The sequence below is a fragment of the Vulpes vulpes genome, chromosome 4 (genome assembly GCF_048418805.1).
Source record: "Vulpes vulpes isolate BD-2025 chromosome 4, VulVul3, whole genome shotgun sequence".
NCBI lineage: Eukaryota > Metazoa > Chordata > Mammalia > Carnivora > Canidae > Vulpes > Vulpes vulpes.
Window position 1 is genome coordinate 35239629 of NC_132783.1, and position 23767 is coordinate 35263395.

General features: G+C 42.7%; 2 protein-coding genes across 5 annotated transcripts in view; both read left to right on the top strand.

Annotated features, from left to right (window-relative positions):
• Positions 1–1694: 1694 nt before the first annotated feature.
• Positions 1695–23767, top strand: part of ELOVL6 (ELOVL fatty acid elongase 6) — a 139062-nt gene continuing 116989 nt past the window's right edge. Inside the window, exons 1-2 of one of the 4 annotated variants that reach the window (XM_072755479.1) lie at positions 1695–1986; positions 2466–2586. In XM_072755479.1, coding sequence (XP_072611580.1) covers positions 2498–2586 — 89 coding nt within the window. In that variant the 5' untranslated portion in view covers positions 1695–1986; positions 2466–2497. Of the gene's footprint in view, positions 2315–2343; positions 2587–4342; positions 4585–23767 lie in introns of those variants that run through there. The other 3 variants (XM_026017579.2, XM_072755478.1, XM_026017580.2) reach the window with 3 other exon arrangements.
• LOC140598577 (small ribosomal subunit protein uS14-like) lies at positions 16167–19891 on the top strand. Its single transcript, XM_072755481.1, has one exon. The coding sequence runs from the start codon at positions 16257–16259 to the stop codon at positions 16425–16427; it is 171 nt and encodes a 56-aa protein (XP_072611582.1). The 5' UTR covers positions 16167–16256; the 3' UTR covers positions 16428–19891.

Consider the following 23767-nt stretch of genomic DNA (forward strand, 5'->3'; position numbering starts at 1 on the left):
AAACATAGTAATTGAGAATTTTTCATACTGGTTTGAAATTGATGTGACGACTAGTAAGAGCAATGAATTTGAAAATCAAATCTTTTTTTTTTTTTTTAAGATTTTATTTATTTATTCATGAGAGACACAGAGAGAGAGGCAGAGACATAAACAGAGGGAGAGGCAAGCCAGATGTGGGACTGGATCCTAGGACCCTGGGATCAGGCCCCAGCTGAAAGCAAATGCCAAACCACAGAGCCACCCAGGTGCCCTGAAAATCAAAAAAAATTTTTAAAGAAAATACCCTTGCAATATACTGTAAAAGGTTCACTAGAATTTCTTTCTCAGTTCCCTACTTTCTTTCATTTATTTAATCAATCATTCATTCAGCCTACAAATATTTATTGATTGTTCACAGGCCCAGGTGCTGTTAGTAAAATCTTTATCTCTCACCAGACCACACCCATCTTCTGGGTCAATTATCCCCAAGCCTCTGGCCTGGACTTTATTTATTTATTTTTAAGATTTTATTTATTTATTCGTGAGAGACACACACACAGAGAGAGGCAGAGACACAGGCAGAGGGAGAAGCAGGCTCCATGCAGGGAGCCTGATGTGGGACTTGATCCCAGGACTCCAGGATCACGCCCTGGGCGGAAGGCAGGCGCCAAACCGCTGAGCCACCCAGGGATCCCTGGGCTTTATTTTTAAATTCATTCTGACTTGTACTGCAGAAGTATTTAGAATGACACCCTTAAAGGGAGAGACAAGGAAAGCCTATACATGAAATCTTTGGGAGGATCAACTTATAAATTAATTTTCTAATCATCAACTAGCGTAGCCCTTTGATTTATGCAATATTGCCTGGATTTTATTTTTTTTTTATTTTTAAATTTTTTATTTATTTATGATAGTCACAGAGAGAGAGAGAGAGGCAGAGACACAGGCGGAGGGAGAAGCAGGCTCCATGCACCGGGAGCCTGATGTGGGATTCGATCCCGGGTCTCCAGGATCACGCCCTGGGCCAAAGGCAGGCGCCAAACCGCTGCGCCACCCAGGGATCCCTTGCCTGGATTTTATAAACCCTGTCCTTCATGTCTTATTATACCTTCCTCCTTTATAGAGATATTTCTTCCAGTTCCCACTGCTCAGAGGTTCCAGGCAACCTAATTTTGAATGAAAATACCCTCTTCTGGGACTACAGGTGAGGGAAGGGATTTTTCTTCTTGGTCCTAATACCCACCTAATTTTTAAAGCATAGGTTCCTTAACATATGTTAAGCTTACAGTTACAGCCATAGATGAGTTATTAGATACCTCCAGGTCTCCTACAACTCCTTTTCTGAACCTGTGGCTAATGAGTGGAAAATCCTTTTCCTCCTAAGAAGACAGAGGAGTGTAGGCAGAAGCTGAGTTTAGGACAGTGCTAGGAGGCTGGGGGTTCAGCAGGGGGTCAACATTACATTTAGCCTTCTCCTCAACACGATTCTCTTCCACCTACCCGTGCAAATATAGAATATAAAACGGGATTTCTCGTGCATATGAATAAAGTTTTTGCATTGGTCCAGTTGGTCGAGTTCTCTCTGTTAGTTAACTCCTTCCCCGTCTTTGTCTCAGTTCATCAACTCTAACCTCCTGGGGGACCCAAACCCTCCACCTATCCTCCCTCTCTGTCTCTCTTCCGGCCACTGGTCGCTCTCCACCTTCCACCTCCTCATCCTCAGCATCCCCGGCCCGCGAGTGACTGAGGAGCCCTGGGGGCTGCCGGGCCTCGGGTTTGCGTGAGTCAAAGCCCTCGCTCTGGGGCGGGGGACCCCCCCCCCGAGTACCGCGGGGGGCAAGGAGGCGGGGAGCGCGTTCGTTTCCCGAGTGACCTCAGCGCAAATTTGCCCGGAGCTGTCCTGGCGAGAGGGCTGGCAGGTTTTGCTGTTTCCGTCTCGCCTGCTGGGCAAGCTCGCCGGTCCGCGTGCGAAGGGCTGCGCCCCGCAAGCCGAAACTACATCCAGAGGCAAGGCTAGGCTGCCCTCGAGGTTGGGATGGGGGCTGGGGGTGACCCCGAGGCCACTTCCTCCTTCTCGGCGCCCTTCCTCCATTCCCCCAGTCACCTTCACGTCAGCAAAACTGCCCCTCGGGGCGAGAGGTCTCGCTCTCTCTCGCAAAGGGTTAATTTTCCGATCGCACGAGGGGGAGGAGATTTCCCCGTAGACAAGTAAAAAGGGTGATGGACAAACGTGCGGGCACTAAGACCGCAAGGCAGTCATTTCCTCCGACGGTGGATGCGGACGCCGGGAGGAGGCGAGCCCCGGAGCGAGGAGCTGCGAGCCGCGGCTGCACAGGCAATGCTCGACCCTGGATGTAGCTGAGAGGCTGGGCGAGGCCGGCCCCGGAGACCCAGCGGCGCGGGGAAGACCGAGGGGGGTGGGCGGGGAAAGCAGACAGGAGAGCACCCGAAATCAAGCGCTTTACAGATTATTTTATTTTGTGTAGAGAACACGTAGCGACTCCGAAGATCAGCCCCAATGAACATGTCAGTGTTGGCTTTACAAGAATATGAATTCGAAAAGCAGTTCAACGAGAACGAAGCCATCCAATGGATGCAGGAAAACTGGTGGGTGATGCCTTCGCGTGACCCTCTCCCCGGGAGCCCTGCGCGTCCCCCGCGTGTGCCTTAATGTCGGGGTTTTCTGTCCGGGGCGTGGACCGAGCGATGAACCGCGGGCAGCGGGGAGCTGGTCGCCGAGTTCCCGGTCTCCCGGGGTGCGGGAACCGCCGGGGCTGCAGGGAGCGCGTGGGTCTCCGAGTGCCCCCGGGCGACCCGCGGCCACACGCGCATCTTTAACACCGATTATATAACGTGTCACATACGTGAATGTACAGAGTCGATGTCTGCGCGGCGCGGAAGGCGCGAGGGATGCCGCGGTTCAGGCTCCCTACCTGGGCTCCCTCCCTCCTGGTTTTCACCGAGATTTGCGTTTTCTTGCTTGGCTTCCCGCAAAAACTGAGTGTGTGTGAAAGGCAGTGGTGGAAGGAACCCAGTCCTCTGCTCCGTTTAACCCTCTCCTGCCCGCGCTCCCTGGTCCTCGCCCTCTCCCCATCCCTCGTGTCCTTCCTTTCTCCTTGCAGCCCTCCGACTTCGGCGCCTGCCCTGCTCTGCTGCTCCCCGGCCGGATTTCTCCTTTCCTGGACCCCTTGCCCCACGCGGATCCCTTTCCGGTTTCATTAAGAGGCGGGGGGTGGCGGCGGGGGGGAGGGGAGGGGACAATGAAAACAGTAATAAAAATGAATGAACCCGAGCGAGTGCAGGGAGCCACGCCATTATTTAAGTTTGTTTTACGGAAACGCCTTTTGGACACACTCCGCTCTAATTCGGTAGGAAGCTGTGGGTCGCAGTTGAGACACAGACGAAAAACCCCTCGGCCCGCAGAGCCCTTGGGGGCCCCTCCCCAGACAAACTTCTAATAGGGAGAGAGTTGGCTTGTTTACGGGGTTCTCTCCGCCGGCCCTTCTGAAAGTCCCCGTGTGGGAGGCGAGCCTGTGTCACCTTGCAGGGTTGAGCAGGGGAGGAGGGTGTGCTCGTCTCGCTTCTTCCTGGTAGAGCGAGCTGCACACATGCCGGTCCTCCCTCTGCTTGAGCCTGGGTCTGGCGGGCGATGGCGGGCGAGCTCCAGGCGCCCGGAGCCGGGCGGCGGCCCGCAGCCTGCCGGGGCCCGGGCGGGGGGGCTCTGGGCGCCGAGGGGTCCCGCCCGCCGCCGCGTGCTCGAGCGCGGGCCCCGCGCCGTCACGACCCGCCTTCCCTCCCCCATCTCATCAATGGGAAACCCAAGACGCCGGCGCCGGGAGTGGTGCAGTGGGAGGGGGCGCGGCGGGCCGGAGCCGGTGGAGGAGGCCCCACTTCCTTTCCTCGGGTCCCCGGGAGTTGCGCCCGGCCCGGGGAGCCTTGGCCGCGCTGCCTGCCTCCGCCCGCCCGAGGCCCGCTGGCCGTTTGCGGCTGCAGCCGGGCGGAGCCCGCCCTCTGCGCCGGCTGGGCCCGGCCCGCGGGGGGCGGCTGTGCAGGGCTCGGCGTGCTCACACCCGCTGCGGCTGGCCTGGGGGCGCGCGGGGCGCGGGACCGCGTGGGGCCAGCCCGGGAAGCCCGGGGGACGCGACCCGCTCTGAAGCCCAGGGCGTGCGGCAGCCACTCGGGGCGCGAGGCCGGGGAGCGCCGGGGGAGGGTCCGGCGCGCGTGCGGACCCTGCGAGGCCCCGGCCCGGGAGGAGGCCGACCCCGCGGGGCCCGAGCGGCCCGAGCGGCCCGGGGACCTGCCCCGGAGGCCCTTCCTCCTCCCGCGTAGGGGGTGGCGCTGAAGGCGGGGCGGGGGCGGGGGCGGGGGCCGGAGGGGCCCGGCTCCTCTCTGCCGCTGTGTGCCCCGCTCCCCGCCGCGCCACTCGAGCCCACGATCTTCCCCCGGGAGCGCCGTGGGCGCTTTTCCTGTGCGCCTCCGCCCCGCCTGGCTGCATCTTTCCTGAACCTGCCTTCCCGGAGCCGGCGTCCCCCGCGGCGGCTGCCCCCGCGCGCCCCGCCGGCCCCTCGGCCTCCTGTTTACCGGTTGCCTCTTCCCCGAGGCCAGGTAACCGCTTCCCGCCTCTTCTCTGCGTTCAACTCAACAAGTACACAATGCGCCGGACCGGGCCCGGCCCTCAGCAGGACTAGGCAAAACGGCAAAATGCGCCAAGTTATTTTCTCCTGTTGAGCTCTCAGCACTTCTAGCTCTTGGCAGACCTTTCTTCTGGCAGCACCTCCTCTGGCCTTCCTTTGTACACATGAATGGTCACAGGTATGCCTGTGCCTCCTTCCTACCAGACCGGCAGCTCTTGAGGGCAGGCTTCTTGGCTCATTCGGAGCACGCTGAAGGGTGCGTTCTGTACATGGTAGATGCTGGGGAAGAGGCTTATCCAGGGAGTTAAAATGAGGACTGGGGCCTATTGTATTGCCAGCACTACCTGTTAATACCTGAAGTTTAACATATTTGGCCTCCTCCTGCCTTTGAATACTACATCGTAGGCATATCCTGGGATTTTTCCTTTCTTGACTTTTTCTTTGTTGATCCTATGTTCTTAGCTCGCTTCTTGCAGTCAGAAAGCCCTCCTGGCCGTTACTCTTTCTTTCCTTCCATATATTTCCGACCTTACTTGTCTTCCTTTCTCCTTTTATCTCAGTGTGTGCATTTCTCCCCGCATCCTGGGGGCCCCATTTTATAAACCACTTCCACCAAAATCCCAACAGCAAACAAAGTCTTGAACAAGGTGTGTAAGAAAAAGATTTTTTGTTTCCCGTGTTCACAGGAGTAGGGAGCTCTGTAGCCAAGGCTTACTAACCCTCCTGGAGGCAGGGAAAGTTTAGGAAACCAAAGACACACCTTTTCAAAATGGTTTGAAATACCTTCTGGAGGGAAAACACGATGTTGAAGCATCTACTCTCATTGGAGCAATCATTTGCACTTGTCCTTAAAGATGTCTTAGACATGGCCTCAAACAAAGCTTATTAATTTAGAGAATTATAATAACTTCTGTCTCGAAACTGAGCTACGTGGTCTTTCGAAGAATTGTGAGAAAGGCCAGGAGTGCTGTTGTGTCAGTATGCTGTCTGCACTGCTTAGTATTATTTAATGAGGGTAGTTTATTAAATAATATTTTAAAATCCATATTCATCACCTTATTACATTTTAATGTTATGGTCTCCTTATTTTGTTTTGGATTGGTGTTTGTATAAACACTGAAGTGTTCAACGGTGGCAAGTTTATCAGGTTCATTGCTGCCTTAACAAATGATTAACCCTACATTCATTGTTATAAACACAGGATAAATACCGCAGACCTTTTTAATTTTCTAGCAAATAGTTTCGTGTGTAATAGAGAAGCCATTGAAATGTAAAGTAATACAGAGAGAATCATCCTGAGACCTCATTGTGAAAGTACAGGTCAAGTTAAAAATACCTGAGGTCATGGTACCCGGTAAATGAAGAGAGAGGTAGAGGAGGGTGCGTGCTTTACTCAGTAGCCTTTTTGACTTTACTCAGTAGCCTTTTTGACTTCCTTTTGACTTCACTGCAAAGCCCTGTGATTTTACAACAGTGAAAAAAGGGCGTTTTGTCCCTAAATGAGATATCTCGCCTTTACCTGTTATTTTCACTAATAGCTAATTATTGAATGTGTAAGTGCTCCTTTTGCTAGCAAGGAAGCGAGATCATGGAGTGACTGGTAGGGCAAGGCGACATAAAATTCATTGAGTGAGAAGGGCAGCTGGGGTCGGCCTTCTCTCTCAGCAGCCTGCCAGGTTTGTGCTAACAGCAGTGGATGCTAGTTAGTTGCTCCAGTTGTAATTGCCTGGCCAATGATGATTATCTTCTGATGTCGGCTGACACGGTGTTCGCCAATAGGAAAACAGGAGGCCTGTGCTGACTGCTGTAACATTATGGATGTGAGGTGACGTCATCACAGGGCTTGCCTAGAACCTCATGAAGCCCTCCCCCTCTCCTCTCTGGCATCCTTCACTTACCCAGCCTCTCAGTGCTTTGTATATTTTTCTGACTTTCTCCACTCTCCCCACCGAGGTATTGGTTTTAAGCGTTTTTATTGTTTACATTTTGTGTTCTGTATTTTAGGGTCTGTAAGATAGTGTAGGAATTTTTAAGAGTGAATACTATCTAAGAAAAACCTTTCCACAGATTTGTTTTTATTAAGAAAAAAATTAGAGGAAACACTATTTAAAAGGAATTGTACATCTATACGTTCTTATATGTGAGGGTCAGGAAGTAACGTGATGTACAATTTCTGTATTAAAGAACATAAAGACATTATAAGCCTGTATTATTAGTATTTTACTCAAAATACAGCATCGTAATGTATGCCAAACTTTTATAATGCAAGCAGAGTATTAAACTGTTGTTTCTCCAGTAGTGACAATTGTTCTGCATCGATCCTTAAAATCTTTAAGACCTGTATTCGTTTATAAGAAAAATGACTGGAGAATTGTGCAATTCCTTCTCATGAAACAGGAAAGGCCAGACTCTCGTTTAATCAGTGCCACTACAGCAAATACAAATTTGGTCAGCTACCTAGGAAAATACTATGTCCACATAATAATCATGTTTCTTGACACTTTGGGGAATCACAGTTCATATTAGTCTTAGGATTGAGAAGTCCTAAGTGTGAGAAATTTAGCATGTCATTCAATAAACCTTAGAAAGCACTGGGATATTGGCCTGATAGCACTAGGTTAAGAATGAGAAGACTGAGAAAACGTACAGAGAAGAAAAATACGATCTATGTTACGGTGTTAGAAAATAATGAAATATGTGGGAACTGTGATCTGAACTTTTATGCATCTTTTAAAAAAATGATGTATTTTCATGCAGTCCTTGGTGTTTTAGGATTCCCGGGGATAATGGAAATTATTTTATGATATCTCCCATCCTTATACTTGTATTAGTCATAAATAGTATATGATGATAAAATTTTGACATAGAGCCTTTTGTTAAATTGAGAGTTAAATTTTGTGAAGAAGCCTTGTTCCTTGTTGCTTTTAGGGTTGGATGATGATAATTCTAAAGGTATCGTGATCACGTTGTCAATTAACTTCAAAGTCAACCCATTCCAGATCTCAGAGTTGTTTTGCATACTACCTCAAAAGAAGATTCTTTCAAGTTAGATGGGAAGAGCTGTGGGGTGAGAGGTGGGGGATGAAGACTTAGAAATACTAGGAGGGCATAAAATAATCATCTAGTCAATCTTTAGCCAACAAAGCAAAATGAAGGAGTGTGGCACTCACTAGTCATTTAATTCAAGAATTCATCTTTGCTTCAGTGATCTGGATATTTTAGGTCCAAGTATTTTCTTAAATGAATTATCTGAAAATTGCCCCAGTGATCCACTTAATTTTTCACGTATGGACATACATAAGCTGAGCTGCCCTTTATTAAAAAGTACTAGACAATAGTTCACAACTTTGCTTTAGCTCTTTACCTTTACCTGATCTATGGTCTAGTCTCTACCTTCAAATCTTCCTGCTCCCATTTACTTTTCATTTCTCTTTGTTATAAGAGCACAGGTATTTACATCAAAAAGTTACCTACAGGGACACCTGGGTGGCTCAGAGGTTGAGCATCTGCCTTTGGCTCAGGGTGTGATCCTTGGGATCTGGGATTGAGTCCCACATCAGGCTTCTTTCAGGGAGCCTGCTTATCCCTCTGCCTGTCTCTGCCTCTCTCTCTCTCTCTCTCTCTCTGTGTCTCTCATGAATAAATAAATAAAATCTTAAAAAAAAAAGTTACCTACATATACCACAGACGGGTATTTTTATTGATTACCCTAGAAAATCTGAATGAAAATATAACATGGCTTTATTGAATTGTTACAGTTCATAACTTTATTTGTATTTGAATTGTGTAAAGAGGTTCAAATATGTAACTTTTGGCATAGTTACTCATAGAACTTAAATAGCATATCTAATTATATTTAACTTCCAATAATTTTTTTTTAAGATTTTATTTATTCATGAGAGACAGAGAGAGAGAGAGAGAGAGAGAGAGAGAGACCCAGACACAGGCAGAGGGAGAAGCAAGCTCCTTGGAGCCCAATGTGGGACTCCATCCTGGACCCCGGGATCATGCCCCAAGCTGAAGGCAGACGCTCAACTGCGGAGTCACCCAGGCGTCCCAACTTCCAATAATTTTATTTTAGACATAGATTTGTTCCGTTAAAAAAAATTATTGTTCTAGAATCAAAAATGAATTAGTACTTTTAGGCTTGTTGAGCAAAAGCTATTCCAAAGCATTGGGTCTGTTTAAGGCATCAAAGTTCAAGCTTATGTGTTAATCGTGATTCATTTCTATATTGAGCCCTCACAATTTTTAGTCTTAAGTTTCATTATCCTACTATTTTGGAATGATAAATACTTGTAGGAAAAACTTTTGTTTAATCAGTCGCTCACTGTGAACTTTCTACAAATTTAACTTTAAGCCTGTCTGCTCCCTGCCCCCCCCCCCCAATCAGTCAAAATATACAAGTGAAAAAGATTTATACTTACCTTTGCTGAGATGAATAAGACATCCTGGATATAAGCAATTTTGCTGAATGATACTTACATAGTTTTCTAATACTATTATTTCCTCCATAATTTCGCATTTTTAGTATTTTTCTTTCTAAAAAGTTTATAGCTAATTGCAGTATGATTAGGGGAATATCATTGACAGAATGTATTTTGGCCGGGGGGGATCTCACTGTTTTTATGTTGGTTTATGATCACATTTTAAGTGAAATAGGTGTTACTCCATTTCTTAAAGATAAATTTCGAATGTGTTAGTTCAACCCTTTTCTTTTTTCTTTTTTTAAAATTTTATTTATTTTATTCATGAGAGACAGAGAGAGAGAGGCAGAGACACAGGCAGAGGGAGAAAGCAGGCTCCATGCAGGGAGCAGGATGCAGGAATCCATCCCGGGTCTCCAGGATCACACCCTGGGCCAAAGGCAGCGCTAAACCCCTGAGCTACCCAGGCTGTCCCACCCTTAACTTTATTAACACCCATCCTTGGAGCTAGTGTTTTGCTTTGTTTGGTTTTTTAATTGATCCTTTGAATTCTGAGGCTGAATTTTTGAATTGACTATTCATTAACTCTCAATGGACAGTATACATCATTCTTTGAAGACTATGAAATGACCCATGAAATGCATGTTTATTATGTGTCTTTGTTAGGAGAGATGCAAGCATTTACCTGGAAAAGTACACTCCACATAAAGCTGTTAGTGTCTTTCAAAAAATGAAAACTGATACCCATTATAGACTATTTGTTTTTTATTTCTTAGTATTTCAAAGAGCATCTTGCTGAACTGGACATACTTATAAAATTTGCTGCAAAATAGGTTCCAACTTAATTGACTTTTGTCATTTTTAAAAATTTTTTAAGTAGGCTCCAGCGTGGACCCCAACCACGCTGAAATCAGGGCTTCAACCGGTGACTGAGATCAAGACCTGAGCTGCTAACAAGGGTCAGCCCCTCAATCTACTGAGCCACCCAGGTGCCCCTTGACTTTTGTTGATGTTTTTTAAAACTAGTTAAATAATTTGATTTTACTAAGCATTTAAAAACCGCAAAAGTTGAACGTTTAATTAATTGGATTTATCCCGATCAGTACTTGGACTTATCCCGATTATAAATAAGTTTAAAAAATCTTCAAAATAGTTAATTATAGCTAAAACCTTCAAGGTTTTTTGTTTTTGTTTTTGGTAGGCCCAGTTGTTCCTTTTACATGTAAGGTGATGTTAATAAAATGTAAAAGTTTTTAAGATTCTAGGCCCACTCCAACTGGGTTCAGGTGTAGTTAACTTCAGTGAAATTGAATGCTTTGAAGTTGAGAATTTTATGATCTTGTTTTAGGAGGCTCAATGGGGAAGAAGGCTCTAGATAAAAAGGTTTACTCCTGAAACTTTTTTTTTATTTTTAATTTGTGTGAGATTTCTATTGAAGTCTGGGTGCGTTAAGCATTTAAAAGCTGGACTAGCAGGGGTTATCATTACAATAAGAGGGAAGGACGCTCAATCAAAGCATTGTAAATATCAACATTTATGGTTTTCTCTCAATTTTATGACTTTTTAACAGACTTAATTTAAAGATCTTTTAAGAGTAGGGTAGAGTTTATCTTAAAGTAGTGATACTAATAGTTGGTACGTAATTGTTTACTGACTGCAGGCATTTTTTTAAAGATTTTATTTATTTATTTATTTACTTGAGAAAGAGAGTATGAGCAGGGGGGAGAGACAGAGGAGAAGCAGACACCCCACTGAGCAGGGAGTCCTACAAAGACTGGCTCTAACCCAGGATCCGTGGGATCTTGACCTGAGCCCTAGGCAGACTCTTAACTGCCTGAGCCACCCAGGTGCCCGCTGACATTCTTTTAAAATCATTTACATATGTTAACTGTTAAACATCCTCCCAACCACTCTTTGATGTATTACCTTTTTGATTTTTTACAACAGGAAATGGGGCTCAGTGTGGTTATACAGGTTAGGATTTTCATGTAGGGATAAAAGAACTGGAATGGGCTCCAGGCCTAATGAAGAGTTTGTCATTAAGCCCTCAATCATCCCCTCATTTGAATAGGAATAAATACACTATGGATCTAAACTTGTAGCACTATAAACATATAAGAAACTTGTGGTTTTAATCAATGATCTCCCAAATGCCTCTAAGAAATTTTAACTAAGGTATCCACAACACATTAAGGCCAGGATAATTACGAGAAACACCTATAAACGTAGTGAACATTAAACTATATAGGTAAATAAGTACCTAAATCATTAAGAAATATTTTTGAAAGTTATTTGTTTATCCATCAACACTTTTAGAAGTGGAGAAAGCAATGTCACCTTCAGTGTTGCTTCTATCATAAAACATTCCAATTTCGTCATAAGTGATGACACAGATTCGGAACCTTTCTTATAAAGCATGTTTTTCTGTCTGCTTCTCTTCCACGAGACTCATACATTTAGCTTGGTTCTAGACTCTGGGAATTTATTTCCATCTGACTCTGCCTGTACCCTTCTATCCTTCAGGCAGTATGGGTAAATAGCCATCCATAGAAGCCACCCACAGTTGACAGAAGAAAAAAAAGACGTGTGACTTGGGGATGTCACTATTCTTTGAGGTCCGTTTCTGCAGTATGAAGGATTAAAAAGTACTTTCATTTGTTTTGTTTGTGAGTCTTGAATTCTTTTTCTAGTTCTACAGAAAGAAATACAGGAAAAAAGACATGAAAGCATTAGAAAATGTAAAGATGCATGAAATAAAACAACTTTAATTCTTATCCAGAGGCATCCACTGTTATTTTGCCACATTTCCTTCAGCTTTGTTTCCAAGTTTTTTATATGGTATGCATTCAGTGCATCCATTGACAGATTGAGTTCCTTATTATGTGCCAAGGATTGTGCTGAGCACTTTACGTTTACATATTATCACATTACAACTTTGATGTTGCTTATTTCCCTCTTTGCATTATAAACATACCACTGAAACCTCTCCATAAGTATGTTTTCCATATATTTTATTGTTTGGGCTTAAATTAATTTAGATAACCATCGCCTTATCTTCAATCATGCTAAGTTTCTAATATTTTGCTCTTAGAACTAGTCATTTGATTATCTTTGTCCATTAATTTTTCTTACTTATCTGATCATTTCCTTTGTAGAAGTATAAACTGTAGCATCCAAGGGTATTACCTCTTTTTTTTTTTTTTTTTGAGATTTTATTTATTCATTCCTGAGAGACACAGAGAGAGAGGCAGAGACATAGGCAGAGGGAGAAGCAGGCTCCCTATAGGGAGCCCAATGCTGGTCTCAACCCTAGGACCTCAGGATCACACCCTGAGCCAAAGAGCCTAAGGCAGACTTTCAACCACTGAGCCACCCAGGCATCCCGGGAATTACCTCTTTTTAAGGATTATGATATCTAGACATCTGGTTGATGTCTAGAAAAGTTGAACCAGTTTGCACTCCAGCAAGGAAAGACAGTTTTCACATCCTTCATCTTCAACCTGAAGATGATCTCTTAAAAATCTTTGATAAATCAATGTAAAACGGGACATCTCGTTGCTTTAATTTATATTTGTTTTCTAGTGAGATCCAAAAAATTTACTTGGATTTATTTTCCATTTACTTTTGTAAGTTATCTGTTCCAGGCCTTTTCTAGTTAACTATCATTTGCTTACATTTGGGATACATTAAGGATCTTTGCTTTTGTTCAGCATGATTACTCTGTTGTGAATAATTTCTTCTCTAGATTGACTTCTAGGAACTAGTTGAATATATGAAATAGAAATGTATTTTCCATCACCCCCTGAATTAAGGGATACAACTGTGCTTATCTCTTTATAAATAACCTTAAGTCAACAGCCCCAGGGAGTAAGGGAGAGAGGAGAGAAAACCTGGGCTTCTGTTCAGTGTGGAGAGAGAGGAAGTAGTCTCTTGGACTTCCTGCTAATTTTTAGACTCTCTTATTTGCTTTATTTTTCAGTTTTCCACAGATGTGGTGATGAGTGTTCACTGTAGTATTATAGTATGGTGGTTAGGCACAAGGGCTCTGGAGCCAGTGTGTTAGGGTTCAAGCCCTCTTGCAACCACATAGCAACTGAGTGACCATCTCGCCAGTGGATTAATTAACACCTCTGCTTCAGTTTCCTCATCTTTAAATTGAGAGATGATAATAATAGTATTGGGAATGTTAATGATGGAATCTACTTTAGCAGGTTGTGAGGACTAGACAATTTATACATTAGGTCCTTACAACAGTGTCCAAGACTGTATATAATTTTTATTATACCTTTATTGTTATCTGCACCATAGACTCAGTGGGATCAAAAGGGAAAAGGGAGGAACTGTAAGTTCTCGTAGAACTGAGGTATCCCCAAATGGCTATGCGATCAATTCTCCAAATAGGACAAAAAGGCCTATTACCCAGGAGCCACTACCAAGGTATAGGCATTGGGAGGAAAAACCAAGAAAAAGAAAAAGTATGACATCAGCTTTGCTTTCAGGAAATCTGTAATTCAAAAGATCTCAGCAAAGGGACACCTGGGTGGTTCAGTGGTTGAGCATCTGCCTTCAGCTTAGGGCGTGATCCCGGGGTCCAGGGATCCAGTCTGGCATTGAGCTCCTTGCAGGGAGCCTGCTTCTCCCTCTGCCTATGTCTCTGCCTCTCTGTGTCTCTCATGAATAAATAAATAAAATCTTAAAAAAAAAAAAAGATCTCAGCAAGAGAAAACATTTTTTTTTAATTTTTTTTTTTTATTTATGATAGTCACACAGAGAGAGAGAGAGAGGCAGAGACACAGGGAGAGGGAGAAGCAGGCTCCATGCACCGGGAGCCCGACGTGGGATTCGATCCCGGGTCTCCAGGATCGCGCCCTGGGCCAAAGACAGGCGCCAAACTGCTGCGCCACCCAGGGATCCCCGAAAACATTGTTAATATAAATGCAGTTTAAAAAAAAGTGTGGGAGCCCACTCTACTATGAATGTTTGGAACATTTTCAAAAGCTATGCTTTATCTTCTATCACATGTAACAGTGTGAAATCGAGGGAGTCCTGGAATAGATGCTGATTACTAATTTATTTCCAATAAAACACTTGAGATTATCCCGTTTAATAATTTACGCAGTGTGATAGCGTCTTTATTATGTTACACACACTAAAGGTAAAATCATTCTAAATCCATAAGTGAAATGATAGTGGCTGAAAATTTGGAGGTTTTTTTTTTTTTTTTTTAAGATTTTAATGCATTTTTGGGAGAGAGAGAGAGAAAGAGAGAGAGAGAGACAGTGCATGAGTCAGGGAGGAGCAGAAGGAGAGAGAGAAGGAGAAACAGACCCCTGGCTGAGCAGGAATCCATCCCAGGACCCCAGGAAAATGACCTGAGCTGAAGGCAGATGCTTAACTGTCTGTTTAACCCACTGAGCCACCCAGGCGCCTCAAATTTTGGAGTTAGGTGCTTGTAAGTTTATGCTTCAAATAAGTATTTAGTCATTGTTTTTCTAATTTCAATGAAAGAAGCATGGCTGTTTGGTTTCTTAGTGAAGTCAAATAAGAGAGCAAAACACATCAGTTTTCTCTTATGTACTTGAATTGCCATGAGCTTGTGGTAGAGAAACCCAAGTGGAGTCCTTTCTTTAAGGTTCCCAGTTTTCTTATTCTTGAGACAAGGAAGTCTGTCCCTTAGAGGTTCCCATGAAATGGGGGAGATTTTCTTCCATGTGTTTATTCCTTCCTCTCTTAGCTCCTGTTGAAGGAGGTCATGGAGAACACATAACCACATGTTGACCCTCATACTGGACTTGGGCATTTATTTGGAGGATCTTCATCCCCTCCCTTACTTTTGCAATGTATGGTTGTCCCATTGTTCTCATACTCGAAGCCACTTCAAGGGCGCAGCCTTGAGAGAGTAACATATTGTAGAGCCTATGTATATGACTGAACCCTTGAAGGCCTTTGTACAAACTCTTAAGATTCTGGAGGGCAGGTGAAAAGATCTGCTCATCCTGCGACCTCTGAAGACAAGCCTCATCTGTAAATTCCCTTGCTTATTAAAACTGCCACCTACCAATCTGGAGTGATCAACCCTTTCTTCAGTCTGCATGCACAGGGGAGCAGTTTCCAGTTTCACCTGGAGAACTCCTGAGGTTACAAACCAGCAGCTCTCCATCCAGACCTGGAGCTCCCATTGCAGTGGGCTACTTGCATGCCTCCTTGTGACGGCAACACAGGTAAAGTGTGCCGTGCTATGAGAGCTGTTTTATAACTAACCTCTAATTTGATAAATGCTTAAGTTGTAAGTGAACTGTCCTCCTAGGCCTGTATCAACTGTCGAGAAATTCTTTCAGGCCTACTGTTGTAGATACTTGGAATTTGTGGAGGGTTTTTTATGTTTAAAATTTTTTAAAATATTTTATTTATTTATTCATGAGAGACAGAGAGAGAGGCAGAGACAGAAAAAGCCTGCCTGCGGGCAGCCTGATGTGGGACTCCATCCCAGGACCCACAGGATCATGCCCTGAGCTGAAGGCAGATGCTCAACTGCTGAGTCACCCAGGCATCCCGAAATTTGTGGTTTTAACAATAGCAGCTTTAACGTGGGATGACCCAAAGGTCCAGGCAATGAATCAATTAAAAATTTTTTTTTTCTGCAGTCACATTTGAGAAGCAATAGCAGAGCAGTTATGCTGTGCTTTCTTATTGTCCTGGAGGTAGGAATTTTCGTGAAGTGTAGAAACTATGCACCTATGAGAAATGGCCTCAAAGCAGTATAACACTTAGTGCTGACATGAAAGTAAGGGATGAGATAAAATCTTAGAAAAACCTCAACTGGGTGGCTCAGTGGTTGAGTGTCTGCTTTTGGCTCAGGTGGTAATCCCTGAGTGCGGGGATTAAGTCCCACATTGGGCTACCTGCATGGAGCCTGCTTCTCCCTCTGCCTATGTCTCTGCCTCTTTCTCTCTGCATCTCTCATGAATAAATACATAAAATCTTAAAAAAAAAAAAAGTTCTTGGGCAGCCCCCGTGGCACAGCGGTTTAGCCCCGCCTGCAGCCCGGGGAGTGATTCTGGAGACCAGGGATTAAGTCCCACATCGGGCTTCCTGCCTGGAGCCTGCTTCTCTGCCTGTGTCTCTGCCTCTCTCTCGCTCTTTCTGAATGAATAAATAAATAAACCTTAAAAAAAAAAAAAAAGTTCTTTTGCCTCGTTGCATCCGAGAGAGCAAGATGGGTCACCAGCAGCTCTACTGGAGTCAAACAAGAAAGTTTGGCCAGGGCTCTCATTCTTGCCTTGTGTGTTCAAACTGGCACGACCTGATCTGGAAATTTGGCCTCAGTATGTGCCACCAGTGTTTCCGTCAGTACACGAAGGATATAGGCTTCATTAAGTTGGATTAGATGAACTTCCTTAAATGGGTCATCCAAGATACCTACCTTAACTGCAGATGTCCAAGATACCTACCTTAATGCCAACTCATTGTACATAAAATAAAAATACTGAGTGTTTAAAAAAAAAGTAAGGGATGAAGAAGAGATCTAGGAACAGTGGGATGCTTCATCAGAAAACAGTTTTATGGAATTTTGTAAGTTAAAGGAATGTTCTTCAAATTTTTTGCTCACTTCCTTTGTAAAGAAGTTTCAAAAGCAATGTACTGCCTGACACTTTAAACACTTTAAAGTTTTCATTATAAGCTGAATTAATTTCTCATTACAGAATAGATAAAGATGAGGATTAGCTAGTTACAATAAGTATTTTATAATGTGAGGGCACCTGGTGGCTCAGTGGTTGGGCATCTGCCTTTGGCTCAGAGCATGATCAGGTCCTGGGATCAAGTCCCTCATCAATCTTCCTGCGGGAAGCCTACATTTCCTTCTGCCTGTGTCTCTGCCTCTATCTCTGTGTCTCTCATGATAAATAAATAAAATCTTAAACATTTTATAATTTGAGGACAGGTTTACCTACTTTATTGAATAATGCACAGTGAATCTGAAATTACATAAACATATTTATTAATGCTTTTATTCAATCAATGGCCCCCCCAAATATGTGATATTCCACAATGAAAAAAATCAATGGTACTAACCTATATTGCCTCTGTTTGTTATGAAGTTTGAACATGTCAGTCAATGTTCATTATGTAAAGGCTCTAAACAGAAGGGGAAAAAATGGATATTATGTTTCTGCCTCATATCATTGTTCATTTTTACTTTGTGCTTTGGACTAGAAGGAAAGACCTAGGCAGGCTATCAAGTGTCTATGTTTTAAAACTGCAGAGAAGGTTATAGATAGGATTACCATGTGTATTGTAGTCATTAAGACTAGTTTCCTGATGGGTAAAGCAATTTCTTTTTAACTTGGTCATCTACTATTAGAACCTGAGAACTGCCTTAAGCCCCCTAAGTCCATTCCATGTGGGGTGGCTCTGATTGTTGAAGGCTGTCCTACATATCAACCTGAAAGTTGTATCCCTTTATCATTCCTCCATTATAGTCCTAGCGCTGACTCTACCTGTATTTAATTCCCACTTCCACAAAACTATCGTGTATGCATTTGAAAATTGCTATTATATCCTCTCTAGGCCTTCTTTTCTAAGCTATTTCTCATATATTATTTGCAGTCCACTGGGAACCCGAATATCTGAAAAATAAAAAAGTAGGACTCCCACACTTTTGGTTTGGACAATTAAATGTGACCGACCAGGATAAACTCTAATAAATTTATTAAAGCTTGGTTCATATACATTAAAATGAACAAGTTTGCATTAGAGAATAATACAGATGGAAGGAATTATAGTTTTAATCTACTAGAAGGTCTGCCATATGGTCCTTTGGAACATCACAGGCTATTGTACATATGACATTCTGGAAATTTTAAGGACTTTTGTCAGAGAACTGCCAGGATTACCTTGAGTTGTAGTGGTTTTCAATTACTGCTCATATATTCACATTTGCAGGAATTCTTTTTCGGACCTGTGTATTGTGATTGCTGATATTGTTTGTGATGACACCATTTTGGTTGGTATTTGGTTCTTTTTTTTAAAAAATTTTTTAATTTATTTATGATAGTCACACAGAGAGAGAGAGAGAGGCAGAGACACAGGAGGAGGGAGAAGCAGGCTCCATGCACTGGGAGCCTGACGTGGGATTCAATCCCAGGTCTCCAGGATCACATCCTAGGCCAAAGGCAGGCGCTAAACTGCTGCGCCACCCAGGGATCCCTGGTATTTGGTTCTTCTCTAGTTCTTCATAATTCTTGAGTTCTTTTGCTGCTGATGAGGGTAGCTTGGGGTTAAAAAAAAAATGGGAGAACCATGCTGTATCCATGATCCTTAAATAGGTATTTGGCCAGACTCATATAGAGGAGGTTGTTTCTCTTCAGAATACACAGGCACAGGCTTCATGTCAGAGATTCAGAATTAGTATGTCCATGGAGAGGCCCAGGTACTGTGTAAAGTTCTTCTCAGGTAATTCTTTTTTTAAAAAAGATTTTATTATTTTATTTATTTATTCATGAGAGAGGCAGAAACATAGGCAGAAGGAGAAGCAGGCTCCCTGTGGGTAGCCTGATGGAGGGACTGGATCCCAGGATCTTGGGATAACAACCTGAGCCAAAGGCAGACCCTCAACCACTGAGCCACCCAGGTGCCCTTCCCAGGTAACTCTGACACTTGCTTTAGCAAGTACTGCTCTGGATGATGCTGATTCCATCATACATTCTTCAAGTTTGTCTTCTCAGACTATTGGTTTCACAAACTGAACCTCTTCCAATCTGCTCTACTTCTTTGTTGTCTGCCTCTGGACGGATTATCAGTCTTTTCAACGCCCTTGTTTCCCTGCCCTCTTTCCCCAATTCTAATTCACAAGTCCTGTGTGATCTGGCTCTCGCTTCATTTCTCTTGGCTCATTGCCATTGCCACTGTTCTCCTGCAGGCCTCCACCCTACTTTTTGTCTCCTCACTCACTTTCCTACTTCTATCCTCTACCTGGTCTTTCAGCGGGAAGTCACAGATGCCATCCTGTCACTCTTGCCCTACAAACCTTCCCCGGTTTCCTACTGTCTATATGACAAGTCTAAATTGTTTTGGTTGGTTTGAAAGGCCATTTATTTACTTATTTTTAAAAAGATTTTATTTGTTTATTCATGAGAGACAGAGAGAGAGAGAGAGAGAGGCAGAGAGAGGCAGAGACACAGGCAGAGGGAGACGCAGGCTCCATGCAGGGAGCTGGATGTGGGACACCATCCCAGTACTTCGGGATCATGCCCTAAGCTGAAGGCAGACGCTCAACTGCTGAGCCACCCAGGCATCCCTGAAAGGCCATTTAAAATCTGGCTCCCAATCACCTTCCTAGTGTTACCTATTGAAGTAGCCCTGGTCCCAGCCTATCTGTTCAAATGCAAATTAAATATCCTTTTCCCTCCTCTCCCATCAGAATCCACTGGGTCTTCCTTTGCGGTTTGCAGGCATTTGACTCATAAATAGATTAGTATTTTTTCTTCTAGCTTTGAAATCAGTGCCTGTCACAGAATTTGGCAATATATAGTTGCACTATATGTGTGTTAAATAGATGAATGCATATTGGTATGGATACCCAAGCCTGTTCATTCACATTCAAATGTATCTGATTTATTATCCGTTACACTTTCTTTTGTTTTTAAGTGAATCATGAGACACTACCTGGTGCCTTATTGAAACAATAATAAAAGGGGCAACTGGGTGGCTCAGTGGTTGAGCATGGCTCAGGTTGTGATCCTGGAGTCCTGGGATCGAGTCTTGCATAGGGCTCCCCGCAGGGCGTCCGCTTCTACCTCTGCCTATATCTCTGGGTCATAAATAAAGTCTAAAAAGAAAAAAATAATAATTAAAAAATAATAAAAATACATATTCTCTTCTAATTTTATTTTTGAGAGAAAAGGTATTAATTTATCATGACTAATTTGTAGTGAAAGTGTGCTAATTTGGGGGGGACTCTTCTTTTTTAGGCACTCAAACCATCTAATTAGAAAGAAGTCAGACTTACTTAGAATGAGGGGTGGGTCGGATTGTATGTACAAGGAAAAAAATCAGGTAGAAAATAATACCAAATGATAAAAGATACTTGTATCAAGATGGCAATATGGTGGTTATTTCTTCTTCTGTGTCTTCCAGTTTTCTATAATCTTTCTTATGTTATATTCTGAGTATGTACAGGTGGTATGGTTATGCATGTGGTCTTTTCCCTGTTTTTGAATTAACTATAATGTGTTTACTGTTTTTATAATAAAAGTTGCATTTTATAATGGTGTATTTGGTATCAGGTAACAAGCACTTTTTTAAACGAATGCATTTTTGAATAAACATTAAAAACAACGTAGTTAAACAGAAACACGGTTTGTGGACATTGAACTGCACAATCTTCAAATAAATACACTTTCTCAGATTAAGGTAGAAATGAACCATACTACTGATGTCCAATTGTAAGTTATACAGTTTAATTATTTTTTAGTAGGAAGGGGTTATACCTCTTTAGCAGGGTGGGGGCGGAGATAAAAGACATAAATTTGACTTTAACATTGCAACTTCTATGGCTGGGCTTCAGGAATGTATCTAATAGGGCAAAGGTTCCCCAGAGACAAGAGTCATCTAATCTAATAAAGATAAAAGATTAAACATAAACCTGTCTCTAGAGAGAAAAAAATGAATAGGATAATTGGCTTAGGGACCTGGTGGCACCTGGAAACAGATGCTGTACATATACCTGGAATACATCATTAACAAATGCATCCAGAATTGCAGAAAGCCTGGAAGATCAAATCTCATTTAGAGGAGTTAGAAGGATTTTGTTTCTCTCTGAAATGAAGGTTAGTCCAGAGGCCATGCTGTGTCGATCCAGAGAACCTGGTGTGTCTTATCTGGTGCGAAGCCCCAGGGATGAGGTTAGGAAGAGTGTGCGACAGAGCTTTTTTTACAGAACTGCTTTGTAGAGGAGATCTTATCATTCCTGGGCGTTGCTTTGAACTCCTGCTTCTTTTGAACTTCCTTCTAGAAAAAGAGGAATTGCTGTTTGAATACAGGAAAAGTAGCATTTTCTTTTGTTTTTATGTTACCGCTGTTTAGGAAGACCTACCATTCCATATTAGTCTTTTCCTCTCTGTTGTCTCAGCTAGTAAATAAAAGGGCACAGGAGAGAGGAGAGATTGGAAGAGAATGGTTCCAAATCATATGCGATGCAGTTTTTAAAGGTCTCTGCTCTTAAGCTATAGACAACTCAAGTATCCTTAAGTGTTACTTCCTCAAAAGGTATTTTTTTCTTGAAGTCAATTTAAAAATTTTACTAGTAAACATTTGTGACTTTTTGTAACCTAAGAAGAAAAGGTATACCTATCTCCTTTCAGTTAATTTTTTTAACGGAAGCTTTCTCCTGCTATAGAAATTTATTCTTTTTAATTTTGAAAACCACTCCAAAATAAATAGTACATAGTTTCAGATTCTAGAGTAACATGTTTTACCAGCCTAGTTTAAAAATTACAATTTACTAAGCATAAAATGTTCTGACCAGCACAATATCTGTGGATATGTAGGTGCACTTCCTGCCAGGAGAGAGCAAGGACTGTATAATTTTATTTGACTTTTCTTTTTCTTTTTTTTTTTTGAAGATTTTATTTATTTATTCACGAGAGACATAGGGACAGAGAGAGGCAGAGACGTGGGTAGAGGGAGAAGCAGGCTCCACACAGCGAGCCTGACATGGGACTCAATCCCGGGACTCCAGGATCATGCCCTGAGCCGAGGGCAGATGCTTAACCCCTGAGCCACCCAGCTGTGCTTGATAAACATTTACATTTATTTTGAAAATAAGCTTCAATTTTCGTGCTGTATAATATGAACAGTGTGGTGACTTAAAAAAAGGTCTACTAATTATTGGGCTTTTTTTTTTTTTTTTTTTAATGAGCAAATGTTGACAGTAATCTCTTCAGTTTTGCTGTGACAAGAGGTGGGTCAGTACACTGTAAGCAATGGCTGGGCTCAGATGGTAGATGTTATTTCATATGAGTAATTCAGACAAACCAGACAATTTTTTTTTTGAACCAGCACTGCATAGAGGAAATAATAATCACAGTGGGCAACTACATGAAACAACCCCCCCCCAAAAAAGATTATCATGTTTTTGAGAATTCTATCATGGCTAGAGAATAGCATGGTTGGCCTCAGGGATCTAAGAGTTCATCATCTGACTGAACTTTCTGTGGAGAATATTTCTTCCCCACAAAGGATTTGGTGTCCAGAGGTTCCTTCTTTTCTCCATAATGCTGAAGGGACTAGGTGTAGGGATGCTGAGGCTAGTAAATTGTGCTTGTCCTCCCTTCCCACAGTGTAATACAGAAAATGACAAAACATTGTGCAACTGGATGCCCTTTCTAGGATTAAATTTCACTTTGAGAAAAGAATATTTAGGCCCTTTTTACTGTTTTTAGTTTGTCATAGATATATGTGCTGTTATCGATTTAAGCTGTTTTCCTTAGGTAGCTACAGTATGATAGCTCCAAATATTTTTTTTCTATGCAAAGTCTAAGACATTTGGAATATAGTAGTTTCCTCAAGTATCCTATAAATTATATTTTCATTGATCTGGGGCCAGACCTTCAATAGTTTACCAGTTGTCTTTAGTAGTTAACTTAAACTGTTCTTCATGTGAAAATGACCAGTGACAGTCTTGTTTTCTCATGAATTCAGCTGGGTTAAAAGGTTTACTGTTTCTACCATCCTTTCTGAAATTTATGTAGATATTGTTTTGCTTTATCAATTAAATTGTATGCACATAGAGGCCTAGAATTATGAAGATATACTTAAAACCTTTATTTTTTCCCTGACGATTTTACTTATGTAGTAAGTATTAGGATTATTTTGATAATACATAAAGACATGTACTGTCACAGAAATTTTTTTTTAAGATTTGATTTATTTATTCATGAGACACAGAGGGAGAGGCAGAGGCATAGGCAGAGGGAGAAGCAGGTTCCCCTTTGGGAGTTTGATGGGGGAGCCTGATACAGAACTCGATCCCAGGACCCCAGGACCTGGGGATCATGACCTGAGCCAAAGGCAGACACTCAACCACTGAGCCACCCAGGTGCCCCTCACAGAAATATTTTTGAAAGCAATAAACTTCAATCAGTTGTAATTTCTTCTTTCAATGGATAGGCCTGGAGCAAGTTTAAATAATATTGTAGAAAACTTAGGAAACCACAAATAAGCAAAAATAAGAAAATAAATGTTACTTTGAGATAAACAGTAACATTTTGGTGCAAATCTTTTTAAAACTCTTTCTTGCCATCTGTCCACTTCCGTTTTTCTTCTTAACAAAAATTTTACCATAGGGTTCATACCATATTTTTCTGTAAACTTTTTTCTTACTATAGAATAGACATTATTCCATGTTGTTAAATACTTCCCTCACTTAGTTGTAAATGGGAGAATTGTTTCTTTATTGTGATGTTCCAGTTAACATGTAAGAAGCTTCAGTAGACACATGTCACTCTTTATAATCAGTGTATGATTTTTTTGTCATTTTTTAGAAGGAAAAAGAAAGCTAGTAGCTTTTTTTTTTTTAAGATTTTATTTATTTATTCATGATAGACATAGAGAGAGAGAGAGAGAGAGAGGGACGCAGAGACACAGGCAGAGGGAGAAACAGGCTCCATGCCGGGAGCCCATCGTGGGATTCGATCCTGGGACTCCAGGATTGCGCCCCGGGCCAAA